This window comes from Callorhinchus milii, unplaced genomic scaffold (genome assembly GCF_018977255.1).
Source record: "Callorhinchus milii isolate IMCB2004 unplaced genomic scaffold, IMCB_Cmil_1.0 Scaffold17, whole genome shotgun sequence".
Taxonomy (NCBI): Eukaryota; Metazoa; Chordata; class Chondrichthyes; order Chimaeriformes; family Callorhinchidae; genus Callorhinchus; species Callorhinchus milii.
Genome location: NW_024704758.1, coordinates 9,098,273 through 9,109,885, shown reverse-complemented (window position 1 = coordinate 9,109,885; position 11,613 = coordinate 9,098,273). Strand labels below are relative to the sequence as shown.

The window sequence follows — 11,613 nt, the reverse complement described above, 5'->3', positions numbered from 1 at the left end:
ATGTTTGAGAACCACTCTTTTAGTTGAGATAAGGAAAAGAATGATACACAAAAGGGTATTGTTTAGAATAAGTAGGTTAACTAGAGTAGGAATACTGAGCAAAAAAAATTTCACACCAGATAACAGGATCAACAGGGGAATATCTGGTCAATATCCAAAGGCGGTAAAGGGGCATAAAGATAAGGGAAAAAAGAGTAATTCGACGCAACAGTTGGGTAACACCTCTCACGGTGGAAATCAAGAATCTTCAGCCTGCCGCTGTTGTCCAGACTATGAGAATGGATACATCCCTAACGCCATTTCGGGGGCTGAGGGTTATACCGGTGCCGGGTAAAGGACAGAGTTGGGATCCAATTGCGCTCGGTTCCAAACTGTGGTGTCAGTCCGCCATCACCAGGAGGTGAGACTGTTGATCACGTGTTGTGGCACCAGGTCAAGGTGCTGTTCGCGAGAGTGTGAGTTCAGAATTAATAGTGTATATGTTGAATGTATTAGTTAAAAGGATGGTAGTAACATTAAGAATAAACAATCCAATAAAATATCCGCACTCTACTTATTGTCTGGCAACTTTGATTGCATGGTACAGGGCTCATTCTTTACATTTATTACAAAGCGTAAAGAGCGCCTTTTAAATGCAAGTTGGCAGTGATAACTCTACTATCGTTTTATCCGCCTCCATTTTTAACTCAGGTTTTTCCTCATTCTTTGAAATTTGCATAGAACTGTTCCCAGCCAAGCTAAACAAACCAGCATTTCCTCAAATCTCCCAACGATAGTGCACACTAGTCAAAGTATTCTAAGAATCGGGTTTCAGAAATAAAACCGCAACTCAAGCAGGTTATTCTCAGTGTCACTGAAAAAAACCACCATCTTCCTACTTTCGTGGGAATGTTCTGCAATGTGGATGGGATATGAACATTTGTGACCATAAAGTGTACTACTTTTACTGTGAAAGCTAGTCCCAAAAAGAGAGAGCTAACAAAAAACTGTTAAGAGGAAGTAATAAGTAGAAAAATACATCATTTTACTAACTATCCTAGCGACTGCAGATTAGGAGATAAGACTGCTTTCTGATTCAACCATTGTAACATTTTGTCCTGTTCATTGGAAGATCAATTTTTGTAAGTTGTTGTAAAAGCATTCTGCCTCCCAATAGGCAAATTGGATTTGCTTGAATTTGCTCTTAATGCAGTTGATGACTATTGACAAAAACAGTTTTTTTTAATCTCTCTCTCGGGACTAACTTTCACAGTAAAAATTTACTTTATAGTTACAAATTTCCATATCCCATTCCCGAATATATCAACGTCAGCAGTAAGATTGTTGGTCTTTTTTAGTGACACTGTGAGGTCATACCTACTTTGTTAAATTTCTATAGTTTGAATTGACGTTCAATGTAGTGAAATCGCCATTTTAGTCAGAAACTTCTCTCTGACCGACGTCACAGTGGATTTGCTGCTGATTGTCAGCAGCACCCTCTGAAATTCTTTTCCAGCAATGTCGCAAATACTTTAATAACTCCATGTATACGTTCTTTCATGGGGGGGATTACAAACAATTGCTCAAGTCAGACAGGATTGCTGCATAAGAATTATTCTTTATGGCTAATTTAAGCTTTTGCTAACCTCATCATTCATACGAATCAGAACTGGCACAAGGTTACCCTCTGGTGGTCATAGTGTAAATTGTAGTGACAAATTGTTCCAAATATAAAATGCGCACATCAACACCGGGAAATAGAAATGGTTTCTGCTTTGGTTATTCAGGGTCAGCATTAGCTACTCAGTCGGATAACGAAACACCACAACCCCAATCTCAGACAGCTCCAGTAGAAATGCTTCTATTATTGAATCAGTCCGTTCTGGTATGAGGAAGATTACTACTCTCATTGAAAACTATTCAGTCTCAATGCAACCCTTACAACCTACAGTGTGGATACTTTCAATCAAATTGAGTGCAACAGTCACATTTTGGATTGGGAATTTGAAAACGTTTTAAAATATAGTAAGGAATTGAGTTTACAAAGTTTCCATCTTTCTTTATACTTCTACAGAGGAATGTAAGTTAAGTGCATTCCTAAACAAAAGTAAAAGGCAATTATGACGTTTTCCACTTTGTTTGACGGCCTTAACGTTTCCTAATAAAAGTCTGCACTAGAATTGTATATTTCACTTATATCACTCCGACACTGCTATCAAATGCGGCACGCAGAATGCAAATGCAATGCCTCATATTTTCATCATTTCAATACTTTAACGCTCACTCCTAGTCAACACACAGAATAAAAATGCAATGAACAGCAGCAATGTCTTGTATTTTCAAGCCTAGACACAATGACTCGTACTGAGAGGTAATCTCAGGATCCAACTGTTGTCAAAAGTCCATTGAAATTTACAATGTACATAATCTAATACATATAGACAGTACAATCCCCTCTAAACAGTAGTTTTCACAGGCCTTTGACTACTTTAGTAATTTATTTAAAGAAAGACGTTAATGTAACTAGGTTTCAGGTAAAACTGAGTACGGAGAGAACGCAGAGGTTTCAGAGCAGATTGCAACACATGAACACTCCATGCTACCAATCCCGGATTAGAAACATCACATGCAACACATGTGGCAGTATTGTTTCCATTAACACGAATGAGTCCGGCAACAGGATCATTGGCTGAATATCAGTATTTATTTACATTAAATAACGCATGAACCATTAAGGTATTACAGAATACAGGTAGATCCACGTTAAAAAGTAACATCAGGCAAGAACGTTCCCAAACTTTGGCTGTCTTGCTTCATTTTGTCTCAGGTTTTTTCTCTCCTCCCTCAAGTTTTGGTAGCTCAGGTGGCTCCCGGTGCGCTGGGAATGCCTCCCATGGGCTGTTAAGGTCAAACTTACGGAATTCCTGGGAAAGTTCAACAGGCTCAGCAACTACACGCTTCAACTCATCATCATAACGGACCTAGAGGAAAGGAACACAGACAAAAGCATGGCATTGCTTGCATTGCATTAATGTGGTGTTGTGCGCAATTGGCTGCCGCGTTTCAACAGCAACAACTTGCATTTATATAGTGCCCTTTACATGGGAAGAGTCCTGGTGCGCTTGACAGTGGCGGAATCTGACACCGAGCCTGGGGGAGAGGGGAGGTGACTGTAAGCACGATCAAAAAGGTCTTTAGGTGGGATTTGAAAGTGGGGAGGGAGGGGGCAAAGTGGAGGGATTAAGGGAGAGAGTTCCAGAAAATACACAGTCATACAGCTTATTATGTGAAGCGCTTTAGAGACGTCTCAACAATGTGATAAGGCACTATAATCAAATGCAAGGATTATTATATTACGCTCAATGACAAATTTATTTACAATTGCTTTAAACTATTTTCCTCGTAAATCCATTACAAGGATTCTGGCTCAGAATACCCCAACCCTCCATAAATACAATGAGAAAGAAGTCCACAATCAATAAACCAATGGAATTCAGGAGAATTAAAATTCTTGAAAAAATACCTCGACGTAGCCAGTGAGTGGGAAGTCTTTGCGAAAAGGATGGCCTTCAAATCCATAATCTGTGAGGATTCTCCTCAGGTCTGGATGGTTGGCAAAAAACACACCAAACATATCCCAAACCTGGAAATAAAAAAACATAGCAAGTTCTATCTTCAAAGTCAGTATTGAAAACTTGGGGAAATCATGTGAAAGTTAACCTGAGGGGCAGTAACCAGCTTCTTTCACGTGCAAATCGCTTGGAACTGACCAATTACCATTAAGGGTCATTTTTTTTTTTAAAAAGTAGCCACCTTTCATCCAATTGTTTCATCTCACCTCTCGCTCATACCAATTTGAAGCCTCAAACACTGAGACTGTAGAATCTACCGGGGTCAGCTCATCAGTGTACGTCTTCAGCCGGATGCGGGAGTTAAAAGGCAGCGACAACAAATTGTATACAAGCTGTTGGAAGGAAAACAATTTCTGAAATGGAATCCAAACGATAACAGCGGCAGATTGTGCATTTCAGAACTGAGTTGTGAAACAGCAGTTGAGTTCATGATTTATTTTAATATAACAATCCAGTTTAGTACATGTGACTTATAAATTTTGTCAGCTGTATGGACTGCAAATGTGTGTGGAAAAGTCAGTCCCCCACCCCAGGGCAAGATGGTTTGATTGTTCTCCTTCTACTGTCATTATGGTTGGAATATAGTGCAGGATAAAACCTTTTATGAATCTGAAATGGTTGCAATTTAACATTTCATCATAAAGAACATTCCTCCACTAAAACAGAATGTTGAAGAATGCACATGAAGAAACATTCTTTGTAATAATTGCTAAATTTTACTTTGAAAGTTCACTTAATCGCGTAATTTTAGTAGTTTTTTAAAATACAACAGTGGTTCTGATACACCTTGTAACATAAGATTCCAGTGTGGGGGTGTCTCCACAGCGACCTCTCCCCCCCACTCCCCCAGGCACTGGTTCCCACACCCTCTCCCCCTCCAACGTCCAAACCCATCCTCCTCTTAAATAAGGTCCATCCATTATCCATCCCGCACTTTAACTCAGTAGTGTTTAGATAATAGTGAGAATTGGTTGCCATCAAAATTTATAGCAAATTTATGTTGATACCTGCACATAAGAAGCTTGTGAATAAAAAGTCTAAATCACTCTGTTCGTATGTTTGCCTTTAATTCTGTTTGTATTTTATTGTAAATAAAAATATTATTCAAAGATTTATAAAATGTTATGAAACAATCCCAGGAGGGTTTCGCTCTCACCTCAAATCTATTCTGCCGAGCAGGGATATCCACTGCAGTCAGGTCAATAAGTGATTGGAATTGAGCATTGGTGTGATCCCGCAGAAATGTTAGCACCGGAATTATGCCCTCCGGATGGATCATTACCTCCAACTCATTAAAACAAGTTACCTGTTCAACAAAGACAAGGCAAAAGTATTTATGTACGTGAGACTGGACAATTAAGACAGTTCAGTACATTTAATGGGACATGGTTTGTTCGAAATCAAAGAGGGTCGATTTTTCTTTGATACCTGACTAGGGGCCAGTGAAACACTGATGGTCTTACCTGCACCTGCTGCACGTATTTAGGAAGAATTTCAGCAACATATTCACCAAATGCACTCAGCTGGTGGTTCAGTAATTCATCACTTGGTCGAACGGTAGCTGCAAGATAAACAAGTAATTTTTTCTCATCACAAATTCCTTATTGAATTGATTCTCGCTTTTGACTGACCTGCACTCTTTTAAAAGGCGTAAAACATTTCACTTTTCAAGTCTAACATTAAGACCTCGCAAAATCTCAACGCTACTCCCAATGATGTGCCTTGGCCATTATTCTTGTGGAGCTTCCATACTCCAGAAGAATAACACTTCCACATTCAATAGTAGCAAGCTTGTTCCTCAGAAGACTGACATTGTCACACTCATTACGGCACCTCCTCAGACGTTGGTCACTCTTTCACATGCAGATGCCAGAACCACCATATTCTCTAAAAAGTGCTTTTTCAGATGGTTCCCAAAGACAGTGATACAAAAGGTCGTCCATGTTATTAAACATCCAGATCAATAATGTCTTGATTGGCTTTTTACTTACGTTTGGTTTCAGTTGCGCTTCCTTCAGACCTTGTCTGTGACAATAGAGGGTTGCGACAAGCGGCTAGAAAATAGAAAGAATGTTGTCAAACCTTTCACTCGATTGTACAGAGCATTTATGTAAGAAATAATCATTGTAAAACATTTATGTCAACACATTTTAAAGCATTTTACGGTAATTACTCTAAACTGACATTTTTGGGGGTACAGATTTTGCACAAAAAGGCAGAAGTCCCACAAACAACAACACGATTACATTTGCATAGCGCCTTTCATGTTGGGAGGACGTCCCAGGGCGCCGTACAGTTTACAGCATTTCAGACCCGAGCTAAGGTCGGGGGGGGGGGGGAAGAAGGGAGGGGAAGGGGGGGGGTGGCCAATGGCATGGTCAAAGAGGAGGGTTTTGAGGTGGGACTTGAAGGAGGCGGCAAGTTGGAGTGATTGGCGGATGGAATTCCAGAGGTTGGGGGCAGAGTGGCTGAAGGCTCTCCCGCCAATGGTGGGGCGGGTGGGTCGGGGGACGTGGAGCAAGCTGACCGGAGAAAATGGGCGGGTTGGTAGGGGGGTTAGGAGGTCGCAGAGATAGGGTGGGGCGAGGCCATGGAGGGCTTTGTAGGTGAGGACCAGGATCTTGAACTGGATCCTCTGAAGGACAGGGAGCCAATGGAGTCGGGCGAGAGTGGGGGAGGTGGGGTCACGGAGTTTGGTGCGGGAGAGGACACGGGCTGCAGAGTTCTGGATGATCTGCAGCCTGTGGAGGGAGGAGTTGGGAAGGCCGACAAGCAGGGCGTTTGCGAGGTCGAGCCTGGAGGTGATGAAGCGCTGAGGGGTGATGTAGTGGCGGAGTCGGGCGATGTTACGGAGGGGAGGGAAGGCAGGGCGGGTGGTGGCTTGGACGTGGGGGGGGGGGGGGGGTGGGGGGAGAGAAAAGACCGTTGAGGGTCGAACAAGACACCCGGCCGGCTGGGTTCCTGACAAAACGCCAAGAAGTGAACAACGAAGTGATCCGGAGCTGATCGGGGGAACACCAGGAGAAACTCCCTTCTCTTTTCCCCCCCAATGGTGCGGTTGGGAAATGTTTTAACGTCTAGTGGTGGGGGGGGGGGAAGGGGAGGAAAGCCTCAGTTTAAGCCTTAGCCTCACACACACACACCCCTCCTCCCCCCACACTCCCCCCCCCCTCCTCCCCACACTCCCCCCCACTCCTCCCACCCCCTCCTCCCCACACTCCCCCCCCACTCCTCCCCCCCCCTCCTCCCACACTCCCCCCCCACTCCTCCCCCCCCCTCCTCCCCACACTCCCCCCCCACTCCCCCCACCCCTCCTCCCCACACTCCCCCCCCCCTCCTCCCCACACTCCCCCCCTCCTCCCCACACTCCCCCCACACTCCCCCCCCCCTCCTCCCCACACTCCCCCCCCCCACCAAGGAGGAAGCCTCCGGTAAGGCAGTGTCACCCCCCCCCCCCAACCCCCAGTCTGGTCACGGTGGTGGTTGTTGTTGTTGTGGCTGCAGGAGGTGAAGTGGGGGGGGAGGCGTATCCGCACCGCGAAGGTCAAACGGCGGCTCGCGGGGTTTAGGGTCTTGGTGGGGGGGCGGGGTGGGGTCTGACAGGTGTGTGGTGAGGAGAGGGGGGGGGGGGGGGGGAAGGGGAGGGGGGTGTTGGTCGCCGCCGCCGCCGCCGCCCCTCACCCAGACTCCTCCTGAGGCTGCTGCGAATGCCGGCCCGAGCGAGGCTGAGCAGACTGGCCGCCATGGCAACGGAACCGGAAACCAGGAGCGGGAGGGGAGGAGGTGGGTCCGTCCGACAATAGGCTCCGCGCGAGGAGGCGCCTGGTGTCCCCGGGTATACCTTCCCCCCCTCCCCCCCCCTCCCCTCCCCTCGAGCCGTCAGTCAGTCACAGTCAGTCAGACACACACACACAGACACACACACGCACAGAGACCTCGGCTTTCTCGGGACGGGAGGAAACCTTCGGATCCTCAGCTCAGCTCAGCTCAGGCCCCCGGTCCTTTGCGTGAGGTGAGGAGGGAGGGAGGGAGTGTGTGTGTGTGTGTGGGGGAGGGTTCGTGTTATGCGTTCGTGTGTGTGTGTGTGTGGTTTTTTTTTAGACGCGGCTGACAATAAACGCGAGGAATTTAAATGGAGATCAAAAGAGGGAGGAGAGGGTGTGGTATCTCCTCCTTCTCCGACCCCGCCCTGAAGCCGAGGCCTCGCTCTCTTTCTCTCCTCGTTTTTTTTTCTCTCCTCTCACTCTCTCTCACTCTCCTTTCCACGTGTGTGTGTGTGTGTATGTGTGTGTGTGTCCCCTCCACCACTTGATTATTTTCACCTCTTGGCATTGCTTGTGGGGCCTGGCCTTGCTTTGTGCAAAATCTGTACCCCCTTCTCCCCCCTCCCCCCCCCCCACCCCCACATCACCCACAACACCCCCCCCCCCACCCCCCCCAAAAAAAATAGTCACTACGTTTACAGTCATGACTGCAAAACCCATTTTATTGAACATGTCTGTTCCTTACACGTAGATGGCCCCCGTCACGAAAGCGTAAGAGTAAAAAGGTTTGACCGTACTCTTCCTGTATTGATCGTCTCCCGTGGCAGGTCTCGCTTTCTATTCTTCTTTCCCCCCCCCACCCACCACCCGCCACACCCCCCCCCCCCCACCCACCCCCACCCCCCACCCACCCGCCCGCCCCGGCTCGGACAGGCCAAAGGCTGGAATGCAGCATCTCTGTGCGCGGGCGGGAGTGCGTGTGACGGATTCGGCCGCTCAATCCGCCACTCGTCGCTTGTGGGACGCTGCTGCGGATGCGCGCAATCGGCTTCGGCCACCAAATACGCGGTCACTCCACTACAATATAATAATCCTTGCATTTGATATAGCGCTTTTCACGTCGGGAGGACGTCCCAAAGCGCTTCACAGAACACACTGTAAAGTGAATTGACTGTATTTTTTGTGGGCGAACGCGGCAGCCAATTGCGCACAGCAATGTCCCACAAACAGTCGTAGATTGAAAATGACCAATTTATTATTGTTTTTTGTTTTGGAGGGATTATTATTAGGCTCTGTGTGGAGTAAGGAAACTTGCCCAAGGTTTCGCCCTCTGACTGGAATATGTTCTGTGGTGCCGCTTCGAGATGTCTCAACGATGTGATAAAGCGCTCAAATCAAATGCGAGAATTATTATTATTATTGTTGTCCACCAGCCACACACACCCTGAGCAGTAACCAGGATCCCTGTTTTCTGGCCCTTCGCATCTCAGCCGTTTCCAGGGCAGCAGCCTCCTCTTCCTTGACTTGAACTATTTTACTCCAGTGCCCTGGCGTCCACTCCTGTACCTTTGCTCGCTTCCCCAAAGGAGCTTTTGTCACCGACCACCACGAATAAAACATTGAGCATTTCACCTCAGATCTGTTTCGGGGTGCAATATTTTTTGATTAATAATGTATCGTTCAACATTAAGCAGTTACATTCAGATCTAATGAACAGTGAATGTTGGCAGGCTTTTCAGTCAATGGATAACTATGGATGATGTCACAACATATGTGATATATGGATCAGGAATAGTGACAGGGATCACTATTTTGTGTAGAAACAAATTACACTTGTAGTAACTAAATGACAATGTTCTGAAGAGAACACTCTTTCCATAGGTTTTCGATCTTCGTTTGTAATATGGAGCCAAGTGGAGATGCAGGAGGTGCAACCATCGCTGGTCCTACAGATGAAAGTTACTTTGTGAGCTACACCTTCACGGATAAGTTACATTCTGCACGAGTTGCGCGAAGCATTATGGATCTGTGCCTTGAGGACAGACAATTTGCAGATGTCGTTATCTCTGTAGAAGGCAAAGATTTCCAGCTCCATCGGCTGGTGCTTTCTGCTCAGAGCTGTTTCTTTCGGTCCATGTTCACCTCAAACTTAAAGGAAGCTCGTAATCAGTTTATAGAACTCAAAGATGTGAATGCCAGTGTCTTTCAGCTCCTAGTGGATTATATTTATCGGGGTACTGTAAAGCTGAGGGTAGAGGACCTTCAGGAGATGTACGAGGTGGCAGACATGTACCAGTTGACATCACTCTTTGAGGAGTGTTCTCGTTTCCTAGCTCGGACAGTAGACGTCAGGACATGTTTGCAGGTCATGTGGTTAGCAGATCAGCACAGCGATCAGAAGCTCTACACAGCAGCAAAGCAATGTGCAAAGACGCACCTATCGCAGGTTCACCAGACTGAAGATTTCCTGGAACTGCCTTTGAGACTCCTCACAGACATCATCAAAGGTACTAGATTTTTTTGTTGCGCTTTTACTTGCAATCCAACTGGAACATTTGAGGGAGCCTCAAAAGGTTATAGAGCATACAGGTAATTTGGGGATAAGACCTGCAGCTTTCTCCAATAGAAACTACATTGGGCTTAAGTTGAGTTAGAATGACTACATTTCTGTCAAATTACTGCAAGGAAACTGAATAACCTTTTTCTTTCAAAATACTCTAGATGGTGTTCCTAGTTCTCAGAAGCCAGCAAAAGCCATAGAAGCTTGGATAGAACACAACAAGGAAGAGCGAGCAGGACTCTCTGAGACCCTGACATCCAGCCTAAAGGTTCTGACCTTTAAAGTTTGTCAATGAATGTAAAATGGATGCTTCAGACGGACCGGTGCAAAGTTATCAAAAAGATGATCCACACAGGGTTCAAAAATCCATATAAATTTCCATAATTGTTTAGGAAGTTTATGGTGAAATATGAGCAACAAATTAAAATTGTTATATGCAGGGTTTACTGTTTAAATCCAACTATCAAAGGTATTGGTAAAATTGCAGATAGTTCACGTAAGATGTTGAAGACTGGGACATTCCTCTTCGCATCTCAGTTACCTTTACATCAGCAGCCACGATCCCATCTTGAAAAAGTCGGATCAAAGCTGGTTATATAAACATGGCTTTTGTTGCCCAGAGGAGGCAGTAGCTTTTGTCCTGGTTCACCAATTACTGATGGGACATTTTGTTCCAGCCTCTCAGATATACTGGTGCTGTCAACAAGAAACAAAAAATCAATTAATTCTTTCACTTTTGTTATAAAACATAAACAAGTCATTCTGTCTGAAAAAGAAAGGCTATAAATAACAGAATCTGCTTCTCAAGTTCTGAGTCGAAAGAAGATGCTAATTAAACAGCTAATTGTACTGATCCATATCGCAATCTTTGTTTCAAACAGGAGATCAGTGAAATTGTTCATATCTATCTGATCGGGAAGGAAGACACACGGACACACTCTCTGGCAGTATCCCTGCACTGCGACGACGACACAATCAGTGTCAGCGGGCAGAACAGACTTCGGCAGCAGATCACGGCAGCATGTAAGCACGGCAGCGACCTGTACGTGGTGGGAGGCCCCATCCCGCGCCGCATGTGGAAGTGTAATATGGAGACGATGGACTGGGAACAGTGCGCATCCCTGCCAAGAGATCGCCTTCAGCACACACTGGTTTCTGTGCCAAGTGAGGATGCCATTTACTCACTGGGCGGCAAAACCCTTCAGGATACGCTCTCCAGTGCTATCATGTACTACCAAGTGCATGATAACGTGTGGGTGGAAACCAATCAACTTGACACAGCGGTTTCATCTGCCGCAGGTGTCAACCTTAACGGAACAATCTATCTTCTGGGCGGAGAGGAGAATGACCTGGATTTCTTTACAAAACCGTCCCGTCTCATCCAGTGCTTTGACACGCGATCGAGGGCATGCCACTTGAAGTCGTACCTCCTTCCCTTTGCTGGGCGAATGCACGCAGCCATTCACAAGGATTTGATCTTTATCGTGGCCGAGGGCGACTCTTTGGTGTGTTACAATCCACTGCTTGACAGCTTCACGAGACTGCGCTTCCCAGAGGTTTGGAGCCGAGTTCCCTCCCTCTGGAAGATTGCAAGCTGCAACGGCTGTATCTATGTATTCAGAGACAAGTGTAAAAAGGGGGATGCCAATACATTAAAGCTGAATCCCGCCACGTCTGT

The 11,613-nt window shown here is 45.9% G+C and overlaps 2 protein-coding genes across 3 annotated transcripts in view; one reads left to right on the top strand and one right to left on the bottom strand.

Moving 5' to 3' along the window:
* Nucleotides 1-2,664: 2,664 nt before the first annotated feature.
* Nucleotides 2,665-7,386, bottom strand: ndufs3 (NADH:ubiquinone oxidoreductase core subunit S3). 2 transcript variants are annotated; one of them, XM_042341430.1, is made up of 7 exons: nt 7,293-7,386; nt 5,603-5,665; nt 5,075-5,172; nt 4,768-4,917; nt 3,818-3,943; nt 3,503-3,622; nt 2,665-2,960 (listed from the first exon to the last, which is right to left on the bottom strand). In XM_042341430.1, exons 1-7 carry the CDS (start codon nt 7,354-7,356, stop codon nt 2,793-2,795), a joined length of 789 nt encoding a protein of 262 aa, XP_042197364.1. In that variant the 5' UTR covers nt 7,357-7,386; the 3' UTR covers nt 2,665-2,792. The 2 variants fall into 2 exon arrangements, with proteins under 2 accessions (XP_042197364.1, XP_042197365.1); XM_042341431.1 differs by having other exon boundaries at nt 5,603-5,662.
* Nucleotides 7,387-7,532: 146 nt separating this feature from the next.
* The window catches only part of kbtbd4 (kelch repeat and BTB (POZ) domain containing 4), a 5,675-nt gene continuing 1,594 nt past the window's right edge, over nt 7,533-11,613 (top strand). The window contains exons 1-4 of the mRNA XM_042341429.1: nt 7,533-7,623; nt 9,239-9,882; nt 10,097-10,203; nt 10,817-11,613. The exon at nt 10,817-11,613 is cut by the window's right edge and continues 1,594 nt beyond it. Of these exons, the coding sequence (XP_042197363.1) occupies nt 9,279-9,882; nt 10,097-10,203; nt 10,817-11,613 (1,508 nt within the window). The 5' untranslated portion in view covers nt 7,533-7,623; nt 9,239-9,278. The remainder of the gene's footprint in view (nt 7,624-9,238; nt 9,883-10,096; nt 10,204-10,816) is intronic.